Source organism: Ixodes scapularis, unplaced genomic scaffold (assembly GCF_016920785.2).
Source record: "Ixodes scapularis isolate PalLabHiFi unplaced genomic scaffold, ASM1692078v2 PGA_scaffold1__304_contigs__length_218370807, whole genome shotgun sequence".
NCBI classification, from domain to species: domain Eukaryota; kingdom Metazoa; phylum Arthropoda; class Arachnida; order Ixodida; family Ixodidae; genus Ixodes; species Ixodes scapularis.
In genome coordinates this window covers 74,475,505-74,491,811 of record NW_024609846.1, presented here as the reverse complement: position 1 = coordinate 74,491,811, position 16,307 = coordinate 74,475,505, and the positions used below count along the sequence as shown (strand labels likewise).

General features: G+C 44.4%; 1 protein-coding gene across 1 annotated transcript in view; it reads right to left on the bottom strand.

Moving 5' to 3' along the window:
* Positions 1-1,094: 1,094 nt before the first annotated feature.
* LOC121835952 overlaps positions 1,095-16,307 on the bottom strand; it is a 93,628-nt gene continuing 78,415 nt past the window's right edge. Inside the window, exons 11-13 of the mRNA XM_042290533.1 lie at positions 9,066-9,136; positions 5,207-5,284; positions 1,095-1,199 (exon numbers count right to left, since the gene is read on the bottom strand). Coding sequence (XP_042146467.1) covers positions 1,095-1,199; positions 5,207-5,284; positions 9,066-9,136 — 254 coding nt within the window. The remainder of the gene's footprint in view (positions 1,200-5,206; positions 5,285-9,065; positions 9,137-16,307) is intronic.

Here is a 16,307-nt window from a genome sequence, read left to right as displayed (position 1 = left end):
CGATCACTAAAAGCAATGCGGAAGAAAGATTTACTGTAAATTTAAAATGCACTTTAATTAACGACTTCTTATTGATTGAGTAAACCTCGCCATAGTAGAAAGAAATTTGTTTGACATTTTAGTTCGTGAAAAACTTTCTTTGCTTTTCTTTTGCATTCTCATTTTCTTACAATTGGAAGTGACGTAACTGAAAAGGGAAGTAGATGGTAAAAAGGAAGCCCAACATTCCGATTTGCTGAGAAGACCACTGCGTTTTGCTCGTGTTCAGCCTAATAAACCTTTCTTGTTAGGTAATTCTTTGCTTTAAATAAAAACAAATTCATACAGGGAGCGTGAAATGATACACAAATGGTAAATAAAAATATATTTTAAGGATTATTTTTGGCTCCTTGGATGTTGAGGTAACGCAGGTCGGTAACGCGTACCTATATTTTGTAAATAGGGATTAACGTGTGTTGTCAATTATTTGTTCCAGTAACGCCTACAACACTGCGTAAGAGGAAAAACAAGAAATTGGACACATAAGACGCCCATGATAAGATTATCATCCACGTTCCGCCACTGCTAGCTTTGCGCCTGCTTCGCGTGTGGTAACTTGGGCGGGCCCCCGAGTTTCCCACGGCCTTCAAGTAGTTCTAAAAGAGTTAACTTTGTGGTTTTCGATGACGCTCAGCAAGTTTCTGATTGGAACCATATGTCTATTCCCTCTAATTAAGAAGTTAACTAACTACTTTTAATTAATTACCCGACTTATCGCAAAGATTACGCACCCATATATTGTCCCCCTGCCCATAAGTCACCTGCACAAACCGCCTAAGTGTAACTTTTACGACTTATTTTTAAACAAATCTGTAAAGCTAAAAAATCTTCATTTACTGAAATAGGACCATTGATTGATAGATTGACTGATTTAATAGTGTATATTAAATATGCGCTTTTTTATATATAAAGCCGATAAGTAAACTTTCCGAACATGTGATATTTAGAAGAACACTTTATTCGTTTCTCGCGGATGTAATCGCCATTCCTTCCCATGTATCCCAGCGCCATGCCCACTACCTCCGCTGAGTTGAAGAAATGGCTTTGGGATAGTTTTAACGCTGGACCACAACATCGTAATTTTCTTGTTGCTCGCAGATCCCAGAAAGGCAAGATCCAATACTGAAGAAATCATGATGCGTCCTCCGAATATACTCCCACTGGAAGTGAAAGAAATCAAGGGGAAAATCTTAGTTTGTCGTTATTCATGAAAGGGAGCATTAAATAATGCCGATATGTTACACAAAGTAACCTATCGTGTTCCTTCCCACCGCATCGTGCGCTGCTGACGACATGTGGCGATAACACTAAAAGGGCATTGCCGAAGTGGACAATCTCATGGCCACAGCGGCGCTGCCCGAGGATGACAAGCTACAAAAGGGAAGGAGAGACGACGGTTACGGCTGTCGGCTGCGCGGAACGAATGAGAACCACTGCCTGGCTCCTTGAGTGCGGTGCTCTGATTGCCGCCGCTAGCCGGCGACATGCTCGCAGCTCCGCCCCCCTCCCCCTTCCCTTCCCCCCCCCCTCCCCCTTCCCTTCCCCCCCCCCCCCCATGGAAGACGACGACTGCCCGGCTTCTAGACTGCGGGGCTTGGATTGCCGCCGCCAGCCGGTGACCTTCCCGGAGCCCCTGGATGACGGTACTCCTGGAAACCAACGGGGCCTCGGGCCCGGAACCACAGCTTCCCATGGACGAAGTTCGCCTGCCGCCAAGCCATCAGGAAGCCGACCCGTGACGGCGTTTGCGTGCCGCCCGCCGACTGCCCGGACATTGGCGTGAGGCTTGCCTCGTAAGCATTACGTTGGGTTAATAAACAGTTAACCTACAGCGTGTGTTGTGTCCACCCGAGGAAGGGGAGTTAAAGAACCGCCTACAAGTTATGAGCAAAACCAGAACAAAAGTAAAATTTAGCATCATTAAAAGCGACAAAAAAAGCCCATCAGCTTATAACCGAAATGAGGGCACATTGTACAGGATAGGTCCTGTAGCATTCTAGAAAAGAGAGTGCAAAAGAAAAAAAATTATAGACGAAATATTATTGCAGCTTAGAGACACAAGCTCAGTGGCAACAAAAGTAGAAAATACAAAATTACAAAAAAAAATTAATTATATTTTTTTTCAATCAGGTTTAAATGATTTAAATCAGATTACTTTTGTTTGAGCTACTCTAGCTATGAAATGGTCTTTTTATTCACTAGATGTATTTTTAAACATGATAGATTGATTGGTCAATGCGTCCCATCACTGAAAGCAACATGGAAGGAAGAATTACGATAGTTTTAAAGTACAGTTTAATTCATAACTTTTTCATTGAGCTACAGCAGAGAAAAAAATACAGCTTGATTTTTTTAGGTCAATGAAAGAGCTTTTTTCTATTGTGCTTTGTCGTTCCGATTTTTTTTACGATAGGTCATTACTTTTATAGTCTGTTTGCTTCTTTCCGTCATTTATTTACCTGCAATAGGATGTTACGTAGCTGAAGAACGATTTCAATGCTAAAAAGAAAGCTCAATGTTCCGATAGGCTCAGATGACCGCTCCTCAGCGTTTTGTGCTTACATTCAACCTGACGAAACATTTTTTTTTATTTCTTGATTTAAATAGAAAATTAACGCGCATAGAGAACATCAAATGATAAAAAAAACTAATAGAACACAAATTTAAAAAAAAAATTTTGCGGATATTGTTTGATATAAATTAGCATATAATAAAAGCGCTTGGATTTGAATTGCGACTTAAATCGCGAGTTAAATCATCTTGACATTTTTTTTCCACCCTTTTGACAAAACCGGATTCAATATTTGAAAGCGAAAATGGGAGTAGTCGCGGACTGTTATCGCTGAGAAAGTGAATTCGTTTTAGATGAAACACTAGGTACACATAGACGGCTACAAGAAGGCATCTTCAAACAAATGATTACTGCTGCCTGGTACCAAAACGACTGTGTACCGAAAAGACAGCGTACAGAAACAACAAAGTATAAAGCTAACACGCACCTAAACGCCCACCGAATTCCGTGGTCCTGAAGCGTCTAGTGCCGAGATATCTAGATAATTACCGTGAAATAAATCAACCTACCGGTTAATATATAAATGCATTAATCGTCCACTAAGGTTTAGAGCGCAGCTCTTAGGCGCCCGCTTCCGGCTTGAGCGGCGACGCCGTTACCGTCGGCGTAACCGCGCTTGGCATTATGGGAGGTTTCCCATAATGACGTCACACGTGACGTCACGTGTTACGCCACGTGGGTCACAAGTGACTACACGAGGGTCACTAGGGTCACGAGTGACGTCACGAATGCCACTCGTGAAGGCCTCGACGAGGGTCACTAGGGTCACGAGTGATGTGACAAGGATCACGAGTGACGTCACGACGGAGGTAGGGGGAGGAAGGGGGAGGAAGGGAGGCGGTGCAGGAGGGGAGGAGAAGGAGAGGAGGTTAGATGAGGGGGAGGAGGGGAGAGGAGGGTGGAGGAGGAGGATGATTGAGGAGAAGAAGATGAGGAGTTGAGGAGGTGAGGATACCATCCTTTCCGTTCCCTCCCCCATCCTCCTCAAGAGCTGCGTTCTAATTCGGCATTTTAGGGGATTGTAAACGTCTTTCATCTTTTTTTTTTTTTAATGAAGTAATTGATCCAAAGTAAACCTTTTTATCTTTTTCGTCGTCCGTGATTGTTTGGCGAATACACAGAAGGAAATTATTCAATGATTAGTGTGATATTTAAAACAAAACTAATAATAAATTTAGTACAATATGTTTACTAAGTATCTTGTTTGGAGAGAATAAAAGAGCTAGAAACAGCAGACAAGCATGCAGAAGAATAACGGACACAACAGAGAGACACTTTTAAATCACATTTATTGATAAAAGAAATGACACTATCCACTTTTTTGTTTTTTTGACACACACGCCAATCGAGCAACTCCGCACCACAATAACCTACGCTTATTAATTCATTTCAAACTATTTCACGTATTCCATCTCAAAACCAGTGGGTGTTCTCAATAGATTTCTGACATCTGTACAGTGCTCACCAAACCTATACGGAAAACATCGACTGCGTTTTACACCACGTGAGAACCCTGGCGGCACCCGAAGAAGTGCCTAATGGCGTTGAACTTAATGAAACAGCCCGAGCAGAGGTTGGCAGAGGAGGCCTTTCGCTCAAAGCCGAAATCGCGGCTCAACCGAGGACAGTCCATTAATTTCGCATGCCGTCAGTTTACACGCATCGCGCACATTGCTTCGCGAAGGTGCATAGGTTTTGCACCGAAACCCTTGGTGATTGCTTGGCCCATTTGCTGGGTATTTCACGTTTCTACTGAATGAGCAATCGAATAGCCGATAATTTCCGCAGTCACCTTATCATAGCTGTGCGAGAGTGTCGAAAAACATAAACCATCTGGCAGGCAAAACTGCTGCGTTATCTCCTATCCAGCCACGATTTTCTGTTTTTATACGCTAGTACAGGTTTTACTCTTTTTCTGCATTCAGATGTAAAGAATATATCATACCATAAAAAGAAGTCGGCATACATCAATCGTCTTAATGATTTCCTTTGAGTTTGACGAACATTGCTGTAGTTTATAGCTCTGTATACGAGCGATGCGCCGGAAGCGGCACTTACACAATAAACTTCTCTTACGGTATCAAAACACACTCTCACTAACCACCTAAATTGTAACAAACGAGTGCATTTTTCTTAGGTCAAGGAGTTGGATCACACTATACGTCGTGCAATTTCGTCTGATCCTTGCGCACACCGTGCGTTTGTTTACCCCCTAAACGCGACCACGTGATTTTGCTTTTTCCCGACCTCACCCAATGAGGTCACGCTCTTGGGAGCCTCGTCATCGCTTCGTTCCCTGCGTGTTTTCTGTGGTGCCCTTTGATTGGCGCGCTCCTCGTTGCGTTGCGATACGCCAAAGACGCATTTTAGAGCACTTGCTCGCCGTACTAACACCAACTGGAATGTCATCAAATCATTCACCCCAACAAAGCAGAGAAAGAGTGCGATATAAAAAGACAGAAGTCTGATATTTTTCCGGGTGGGGAATTTTCTGGGGAGCGCACTCGGGCGACGTTTCGGCCATTCTTTTTTTTAATGATAGATGCTAACCCTTCCCATAATCGTCCCTTAGGCCACAAAGTCAAATATACTCACGAGGCAATATATAGAGTCGGTTCGATTCTCGAAAGTTCCACCACTGCACTCTGCTCGGCAATTTGACGCGACTGTCAGCTGGAATTACGACATTTATATTTATGCACCAATAAACAATAATAATTTGAATATTACACTAAATACACTTTGATCTTTACAATAGTAGTGCCGATCCAGAATTTTTTTACTTTGCGCAACAGTTTTTGACTTTCTTTAGGCAATTCTTGCTAATTGCCTAAGAATAAACAAAAGTAACTATGTTACCAAACTACATACCTCTACGAGAACAAAATATAATTCTGAACGATGATTTCGAATCGAAATTTTGAAAATATGTAACAATCAATCACGTCCGGTTCATCAGTATAGCTTGGTGCAGTACGTTTGTTTTATAGATATGCACTCTCCTGCACTAATGTGCCTATAATGTTTGTCACAAATAGTTCTATTGCACGTTGAAGTGCATTTGGGGGTAGCAGTTTAATTTTAACACTTCATAAGGACACGTTGTCTTAGAAGTCGATGAAATCTGAGGCTTTAAACAAGAACTGGCATTTGTCGCACACAGAGGATGAGAAACAGATCCTGCTCGAAAAGGCCAAATATATTGACCTACTTCTGTTATATATTATGTGCTATAGAGGTAACGACTCGGATTCCATATTGTCTAGAAACATCTCTATAGATATAACGCGCGTTTTAGTATGCGTCTAATTTCCTACGTCGGTAAGCACCTTCGGAAACAGTTAAACTCACTCGTTTTAGAAAGACATTAAGCAGCGACAGCATTTTACAGCGTTCCGAAAAAAAAAACGCTTAACTTGGACTGTAAGCAGTGAGAGAGTGCAGGCGAGCTGGTAATCAATCGACATCTTGTAAACCCTGAGGTGGGGAACGATGAGATTTTGATGTGTTCGTCCGTTTTTTTATCGTTCCCCAACTCAGGGTTTACAAAATGTAACTTGGACGCCGTTTCTAAGTTTCGGTTTCTTATCGAAGCGCGTCGTTGAGCCAGTGATCCTGCTCCCCGGTGGCCGAGGTGCAAACCACAGCCTCGCCTCCCTCGCACGATGTGCGTCTTGGCCAGTTCTAGGAGCAGGGCCGGTGGCGAAACGAAGCGCTCCGATAGGAAACCAGAGCGCATCCAAATTCGGCGTTTTTTTTTTAATGCAAAAGCCTTAACTGTCCCATGCAGCGGGGCCGGCGGAGTCTGTAACCACGAAAAGCGGAACCTAAAACCCGTAACCGCGAAACACGGCACGTAAAAACCCGTAACAACGAAAAACGGCACCTAAATTGACTGCGACGCGACATATCAGGTGCTTTGTCACGGAAGCCGCCGCGGCCGCTCGAGGTCAAAACGGATGCGCCTTGGAAATAAAACACAAAGAAAACCACAGCAATTTGTATTGCAATACAAATTTCTCACAAGGAACCTCTTGTTTTCTTTGATATTCCTACCCGTATATTTTCCAGAATGTAATGAATTGCAGACGACGCGACCAGAATAACTAAAAAAAAAAATAAATGTGGGTAACTTGTATATATGTTTATTTTATTTTGAAGAGAAGTCCACGAAAATCCTCCAAAACATAGTTATGCTCGTTTTCCCCTTAAGAACCGCAGTAAAAAAAGTCCGACCTCCTCTCGGAGAATTACTATCTTCCCCCTTTATGTAAAACATTAAGATATATATAGGTGCATTGTAGATTACATATATGTTATATCATCAAGACGTAGACGCTTCAAACACCAAAATCATCGCTCCTTTCTCCGGCAATTAAATCCTGTAAGAACTACTTCGCGTGTCATAGGAACAACGCTAAATAAATATATATATATATATATATATATAGTTTTTTTTTTTTTAATGTGAAAACGAGTGTGGAGTATATATATGCTACCAGAATAAATAAGCACATTCACCGTGACGACTGCGGTTCGTTTATTTTTTATTTTTTTTTCTAAATCTACTGTGTTGGCTTTCACATGAAACGTTTGAAAGGAGAGAAGACGAGAGCGGGCGGAGACGTCAGGATGCCAAGCTCTGCTTCGGGTGATTAGTAGGTAGCTTTAAAGCCAGCTACCTTCATTTTTACTGCATTCGTCGAACGTGTTCGAAAGGGAGCCAAGGTCCGGACGCCGGTGTATAGCGTTCTAACGCGTTCGACAACTACACTGAACACAAACCCGCAACCTGAGGACTGCGGCCTCCCTTCTCAACAGGCACGACAGAAGGATACCCCCCATGCCCGCCGGAGTAAGCCGCAAAGCCCAGACTCTCGTCCGTCGTATCGCCACGGACACCCTTATGCCGCCGGCCCTGCGCAACCGCATATTTCAAGATGACCCGCAGCAGGGCTACTGTTCAGCATGCAACACCCTTGCGACGACGCAGCACCTTATCTGGGAGTGCCCCGAGCATGCTGCGGCTCGCTTCGAGGCCTTGGCTGACATCCCGGTAGCAGACCAATTTAACACCTTTGAGGACTGGGTGATCCCACAAGACAAGCCGCCGCGTACATTGGGCGCTTCTGTGGAACCAGCTCTGCAGCTTCTACGCCAGTGGTTTCAAAAACATTTGAGTCTGGGGGCCAGGAAGCCCATACCGGAAAGGTCGGGCCAACGCATCACCTTAAGGGGGCAGGGGGGGGGGGGGGGGGGGGGGGGAATGGACAGACGATTGTAAAGAGAAGAGACATCTATGCTTTTTGTAACTCACAGTTCTGCCAATGAGATGTTTATTTTTGATTTGGTTATAAGACTACTTTCGAACCTGACGTCATGTGATAACAAGAATTGAAATGACAGCGCCTCGCCAACATGCTGCCATTTTTAATCGTACAACAAAGAAAGGTCACTGTCTTTTTCGTTGCACGATTCACTGAGGAATTAACCAAGCTCCACATGTCTCTAAAAAAATTAATCAGTTAATTTGGCGGTTCTTGCTTTCCTGACGATTTTTATTACAACACTGAAAAAAATACTTTGAAGGCTCTAATCCTGAGCTCGTAGCTTTATCTTTGGCAGCTACTCCTGCTGATCGAGATTTAGTGCAGCCGAGATCTATCCTTCAAGAAATATTTCGTGATTGCAGCAGTAGAGGAATTGTGGTACATCGCAAAAGGCTGGGAAGCAAAAAATAAAGCGAAACAAAGGGCGAATGAACACAGATAAGTATAAGCTATGTGAATACGTTAAAAGGGCAGAGCTAATTTTAGCGAAAATTAATCGGCGAGATGAGATCACTATGGCGCATGCCATTTCTAGCGCATAGGCACCGGGACTAGTAGGCGGTTGCTCGTGGGCCGCGTCCCAGCAAGTCGCGGGCCGCGTGTTTGAGACCCCTGTTCTACGCGGACGGCGGATTAGCGGGGCTTTTGCCCCGATGGCCATCGGTGACTGCAAACTCCCTTCAATAATCCCATTGCACGGTCGCGGTTTGGAGCGTTTGGCGACATTTTGCAGCGCTCCATAGTGAAATGTCCGTCGGCCGCCCTCTAGCGCGGCTGTGTGAATATATATATATATATATAATCATTTTTTATGCCGGTGCGGATGCTTTAAAGCAAGAGCAGCTATCTATGGCATTAAATAAAGATGTTTTCTCAACTCAAGGCTCCATTTGACTTTCCGGCATTCGTCGAACTGGCTCGAATGCGAAAGCCAAATGCCGAACGCCGGCGTTCCGCGTTCGACAAGTTCTGATGTTAGAACGGCAGAGATCGGAGTTCTGACGTCTCCACGCGCTTTCATCTCCTCCTCTCCCTCGGTTTTTCGACGCATAGTATAGACATATTATAGTAGATATAAATCATGATTAACAAGGTAAGAAAATAAATAGATAGGGATGTATTACATTCGGATGAATCAAAATATCTGTTGCCTTGCATCCTTTCGTGTGCATCTGTTCGGGAGGCTTGTAGGGTTCTGAAAAGTACAAAAAGAAAGCATAATTGTTTGGTAGTTTGCTATGTAAATGGAGTCATAATTTGGTAATGATAGTACAGCATGAACTTGTTCCAACATGAGCATCAAATAAATTCCATAGAACTATAAACCAAACGTTCTAGTCACGCCTCGGCAACAGCGGCTCAAGCAGGGACGTGTAAACCATCTCAAACAGCCACTGCGTTGGAGGTCTTGTTTGCTTGCGATTCATCAGAAGTCAAGCCCCACATGTGTACAAACATGGAATTGGTGGCAATGCAATTAATGCAAAAATGCAAGCAAGCTGTACAAGAATGACGAAAATAATCCCTGGAAAAGGGGAACAGCGGACAGTCTTCCGTCCCCCTCTTTCCACTTCACCAGGGAATTATTTTCGTCAAGGGATTAGTGATTTTTCTTTCAGCTGCTCAAAGACTGTGATTAATATTTTTCAGAGCTGTGGTGTACTCGCCTATTCTGCACCAACATCGTAATAAATTGTGATGCTCAACTTAACCAACCATAAGCAAAATAACAGAGAGCTCTGATGTTATATTCGCGCTTGCTGTGTTTTATTTGTAGTTTTTTGACCAGATGTTTGGCCGTTGTATGTAATGTAGCATTAGAAACAGATGCTTCCGAATTAGGGTGCCAATGTGGGGTATTTTGTTCGTACTGACAAAAGGTAGACCAGCGCGCAAAACAACAGGGGGAAACTAGAAGTAGTGCGCACAGGACAAGCGCTGATTTTCAGCTGAACTTTAATCAAAACAAAAACATCAACACCGAACATATCACGGTTTGGTCAATCGACATGTATCAAAAAACGCAACCTCTTTGCCGTGTTATTGCCGCTACGTCTGGCTGACGCATTTCGTACCCCCTATGTTAATCGCATAAGGTTATAAAATTTCCTGAGTCATTCGGCCTCTGTCTTTGCCAATAACTGTAGTTGACACATCTTCCCGTCTGGCCAATGTAGGGTTTTTTACACGTAAGCGGATTATTGTAAACAACTCCCACCTTGTTGTCAATATATGGACTTTAGCGCTTTACCGAGCAAGTGGGGCCATTACCTTTCCCATTTGCAACTCCAGGTCAAAGTTGTCCAAACTTACAGGGGACAGAAGACAATAAGGACAGATCATACCGCAGCGAAATTTTTTCAAGTTGTGTGAAATTTCGTGCAGGTACTGAATGACAAGCGGTCTTCTGCTCGGCTTTTCTCTCTGGGGTGAGCTTTTTCCCTTTAGTTTCCTTAAAGGGATACTGAACCGAAATTTCGAGCTCACTAAACAAGGCTGGGCGGATAGGTGGGAAGCTGCAAAACCAAAAAATATCACTCATACGGCGATTTATCTAGCGGATAGCTGTATTCTTTTAAAAAGAAGTGCGCGATTGAATCCGGCCCACGAGGCCGACGAGACAAGGCACGTCACGATTCCCATTCTCTCTGCTCATCGCTACGTCCCGTCAAGCTGGTGAACCGAAGCGAGGAGGAGAGAAGCAAGGGCGCTTCTCCTCTTTCTCAAATTCTCCCGGAGGACTGTTACGTCAAAGAGCTCGCTTGATCGCGCCCTTCGTTTCCAAAAGTACGGCCATCCGTTTGAGATATCGATGTACGAGTGATGTTTTGGAGTTCGTAGCGTCCCGTTCAACACTTCTGCAGCCTTACTTTGCGAAATCCAAATTTCGGTTCAGTATCCCTTTAACAAGACCTCCGCAACGCTCAATAAGACTGATTTTGGGAAACCCGCAGCGGCCAGCCGTTTTTCCTGCCGGCCAAACACGACTTCTCAATGGAAGCCTGTAGGCAAGAATAAGCTGTACTTCTTTTTACTCATTTGGAGTGCGGCAAATCAAATGGAACGAGATCCTTCTTCGAACGTGGGAATTAAGACTAGCAGTCGTGTCTAGCCGTGAATTTTAATTTCAGCTCTAAAAAAAGTGGAAACCCTCCCTTCCGTACCCTTTCCTGTTTCTCTTCAAGAGCTGTGCTCTTATTTCGAATTACAGAAATTCGTTAACAACTTACATTTTTTACACAAGATTCGCCCGTATATATGTGAATTTTCGACGCGTAAATACAGGCAATGGCGGATAAAGTGAGTTGCTTAAGCACTAGTAATTGGGTATTTCATTCCTTTTTGATGCCTTTAATCTCAAGTTTCACAACGGGGAAAGGGAGTCTTCATGGAGGTATCATTGGAAGTCCAAATGAGCCTGTATCATCAGGGATGTTTTGCCCCATTTATGACAATGCCTTCGAATACTCTGTGAAAGGTCATTTATTTGCAAGATTAGCAAGTAAGTATTTACTATGATTAGTACTATGTCCTAGATGAACTCGCAATGTTTTTGCGTTATTAGTACCTCTACAGGTGTGGCGCGTGCCTCGGCAACTGTGCCCAGAGTAGAGACACGAGTAACAGGCCCAAACAGCCAGCCACGGAGGTTTCGTGCTTGAACTGCTCTGAGGCCTTTGATGTTGGTTTGGCACGTGCCATGTAGAATGGGAAGGCTATATCGAAATAAACAGACAAATAAGGCCATACATATTCGTAATAGTGATCTTACTGTCGCGCCCCACGTGGTTCTATCGATGAAGCGTCAAGAACATTGACACTGGCGAGCGTTTGGCGCAAGTACAAAATATGACGTGACCAGGTTAGGCCCTTGTCGATAATGATTCTAAGAAATGTGCGGCATTTAACATATGCTGTTGCTTGTTTGCCTATCTTAAGTGGGTATTTGTAAATGTTTAGGATGGTAAACGACATAGCTGCTTATTTGTAACTGAAAAATTTGAGGCCACGAGTGCGAAGATAATTTTTCATTTCCTTTAGTGCAGACTGAACCCTTGCCTTTGCTTGAACTCGTGTAGAGTCAGAGGCCCATATACAGATATCATCAGCGTAGAACGATGCCTGGATGGTTGGGGGCAGTATTTTGGTGAGACGGGTGAGAGCGATAACAAATTATATAGGACTCGGGACGCCCCCCTGAGTTACACCACAGGTCAACGGGTAAGAAAGCGTGTTTCCTTCTTTTTAGACACACAAATTTATCTTCCTGTGTGGTAGCTTACTATCCACCTGTATAAGTGTCCCCCAATCTCAATTTCGCGGAGAGCTTAAAATATTTTTGTTATGAGTGACGCTATCAACTGATCCTTTGATAAGAAGCTATTGTAATTTAACGATGTGCTTGTTCTTGTTGTACGTAAGTTACGAGATCGATGGTCCCTTGGCGAAAGCCTTACATGATTTCTGGATATAACCCTTGCTGTTAAAGATACCGATCTAGACGGCGGCGGATTATTTTTTCCATTATTTTTCCTACGCAGCTCGTGAGCATGACCGGACGGCACGACGTTAATTGAAGTGGTGATTTGCCAGGTTTGAGAAGAGGCACACTCCTTGCCATTTTACACGAGTCTGGAGATCAACGAAAGGTTGTATATATGCAAAAAAAGCTTTCGCGCGTACTTCCCTATACGTATCAAATAACTGTACCACGTACGTGCCGTCAGGTCTCGGTGAGGTGTGAGTTTTAACAGGAGGCAGTGCAGCATCCAGTGCGCTCATTGTGGAAAGGTCATCCATAGCTTGCTCACAAAATACTGACTCGACTGTGGTGCGAGTTGTGGAATGGCTTTAAAAAAGGTTGTGTATGTTGGCAACAAAATAAAATACTTGTTTGCCACCACTTTCTCTGAACAATTTCTTGAAAACGCCAACCAGCGAAATGGATGGAGTTGCGAGAAAGATTTAAGTCCTCGTCATATCTTTTATATTTTACATAATGCATTTTTCGTATCTATTTTTTCGCAGAGCGTCCTCTAGTAACGTCGGCCGAGCGTCTTAGATTAACGACAAATTTGTTTTAGCACTCTGCGCAATTCGTGTAGATTTTGTATGTATTTAGTTGTCTTGGATCGTCGTTCAGCCTTCCGACGTCTAGCGTGGTGGCGCTCATTTATTTTGCGTCGATTATTTTTTGCGTTGACGGAACGTTAAATTCAAGTGTGTTTTATACTGCACAAAACGCAATGACCTTTCTAAGTGAGATAGTTCAGTAGCATTCTTGCATTCGCTCGTCATTCCTTCTTCAAACGTATACCAGCTAGTTCGTTATAGGAAGTTTGTTTTTCGTATTTTGGGCAAACGCCTTAATTGTGTGCGTGGGTACGTTGTCACTCCTACGAGTTTTAATATTTGCAAACCATGTTGTTTGCGATGTCATTATGGCGGCCCCGAATCAAGCGAATCGAGCTCAATAAGGCTTAACGAGGACGCTACGTCTCTTGTACGGGACGAGAGGAGCAGCAAATAAAAGCGTAACACGAGCTTCCCGCGAACTGTGTTTATTTCCATAGCCAGATTCCCGCAGGTAGAAGCTTGCGTTTCAAATGCAGTTACTCAGTCTTCTCGTCGTCAGCACTGCGATGTTAAACGGAGGCAACCGATACCCAGTTATTTCGCGCACATTACTTCTTACCTTTGCTGTTCCTCGAGTCACAATTCCTTCGTCAACCGCACATCAGGGAGGAATGGGAAACCAATCCTCGAAACCAGAAGCCGCTCTCAAAAGAACAAACTCGAAGCCACTGTTTATCGCGTAGCGTGAAAGAAGGCTAAATCGCTTGCCACCAGATGGCAGGGTCAAGCAGACTAATTACACGAAGCTAAGCTAGGTAGGCGGCGCCATGTACCGCCCGATTCATGTTCTACAAAAAAAATATTTTATCTCCTCACGCTACCATTGCGCTTCAGGATCTTTGGGAACCTCAATTATACACACATGTAGACTCATTACGCACACTACAAGCATCAGCTGAACGCACATTCAGCGGATACACATACATGGCACATACAAACATCAATACAACAGCAAACAAACCCGATCACTAGTCCCGAGCTCTGCGTTTCTGTCTTTCATAATGGTCGTTTTGAACACACGAAATTTCTCGGTGACTGCCTGAGAAATAAAAAATAGTCCGAGCATGTTGATTTGTTTCCAGTAGTGTCATACCTCTGAAAGTATTTTGAATAGCTCACGAGATGAATCTCTTAACAAAAAGAAAACGCTCGCATGCCGCTTCAATGCGGCTCCAAGCCATGACTCTGTTTCCCCGCACAGCACGTCGTAGCCAGTACTCCTACTGTAGTGATTGTTTTTTACTATTTGTGCTGTTCGCGCACGGCTGCAATGGCCGTCTTGAATTAATTTCTGTAGAGCGGATATTCACTCAGCTGGAAGTGATGCTTCACGGGCAGAGAAATCTCTTTTCGATCAACTTGAATGCAGTCAAAGCCGCGACTGGCGGCAGGTGTTAAGTGTACAGAGCTACGCTGTGGCGAGCTCGAAAACTTCTAGCGCTCATCCCAGCGCGCCACTTGGAGGGCAGTCTCTCCAGGAACCGTAGTATATTTAAAGGGCAACTCCACTCCACTTTTACAATTTTTGGGTTATGATCTGTTTAGTCGAAGTCGGCGACCCTGAATCACGAGATATTTGTTTTTCGGTAGTGTGTATAGTTTTGTAGATATCGCGAATCCAAGTATCGTTCCGGCGGCACGGCGAAACCGAAACTACCGGCTGAAGCAGCTTGGCAACACTGGTATTATGGCGTGTCTTCGGCATGACCTAGTTCTAGTGCAGAGCTCCTGAGCCAATGCACCCACAGTGTCGGCTCAGTCGCAGGTGAAGTTTCAAAACAGAAGGTAATTCGCACATTTTCTTTTTTACCACTTCACTTTGTTAATATGCAGCAAATGTAGTTGGTTTAGTGTGTATTTATAAATATGCCGGGCCGAAAGCGAATCCGACTGCTATAAATATGACGAGGTCAGTGCCGGCGCAGCGTAACTGTATTTGTTTCTTGCTCGCAGACCGAGAGCAAAATAAATAATGGGAGATAGGTGGACAGATGAATCCACAAGCGGTCTAAGTTGTTAAAACTAAAGTGCCTTTATGTGCACGCTAGTTAGATCAGCCGCGACCTGCTGCGTCCGGCCGATCGTGCTGGAACAGCCGGCGGACGGTACGCGAACACCGACGGCACCGCATCGTTCTTCAAAAACGCGTGTATCGTGGAGAAACCCGCAACAGTCAGCAGCCGCAGATCCTGTGTGTAGGTGTCTGTCGTAAATTGCTGGAAGCAGAGCTTCGCGTTGGAGCTCGGAGTCGACGGTCTTCCGAAGTCTATCCGGCAAACGGCACCGACCCACACCTTGTGCTTCTTCCTGTCTCTTGGGAACTCGTGGAACCGCCGGGATGCGCACCGGTTGTTGGTGCAACCCACAGCACTACAAGTCGTGCTCGACATTGCCCAACGCGAGTCTGGCGAGTCTTTCGGCTCCACGACACGCGTGTGAGCGAGCAGCACCGCTTCGCTATCTTTCGCGCTGTCGCGGAAGCAATGCTGGAGTTAAATGAACTGCCCGGACGCTAATAAAAATAGGAGAACACAGGACAACGTGGTAAGAACCTCTTGCCGTCAGCAGAACGCAGGATGCCACGGAAAATGAAGCGTTCGCGGCGTCCGTACGAGAGCGTAGGACTAAACCTACATCATTGCCCAGTGTTGCTTCACTAGCTCACCCGGTGCCAGGGTTGCTCACCCGGTGCCAGGGTTGCTCACTCGCTAACCGAGCCAGGAAACGATTTTTAATATTGGTTTTAATCAGTAATGCGGCGTCGGTGATATTTTGGGTATGACCGTATTTTGACCCCCTAAAGTGATATCAGTCATTTCGATAGGGTCGACTTTTTGAGTGGAGCTGCCCTTTAAGCAGCAAAATAAAGGATAGCTTTTTTTTCGATTTTACCTACTATTCTTTTTTAATGCTAAAATTTTACACTGTAAATATACGTACTTTCCGTTGTAATTTCGTACTGTTCAGTCCTTTCCCCATAGCACAATCGCTCTCGGGGAGAAAACAACTGAGAGTCACATTGGCCACTCTACGATAGGAGCTTACGGTTCAGATTAGCTCTCCAACATGGCTATCCGCACGTCGATTGATTGCACATAATCCCTCAAGTGGTCTTAAACTCTTTAATGTAAAGCGGAATGTCAACCTGCAACACCCTGCCCCCTCCGATTACGGCCCAAAGAGCCGCATCAATGCCCAACGGTTTACGTCATCTCGTCTTGTTGTTACAC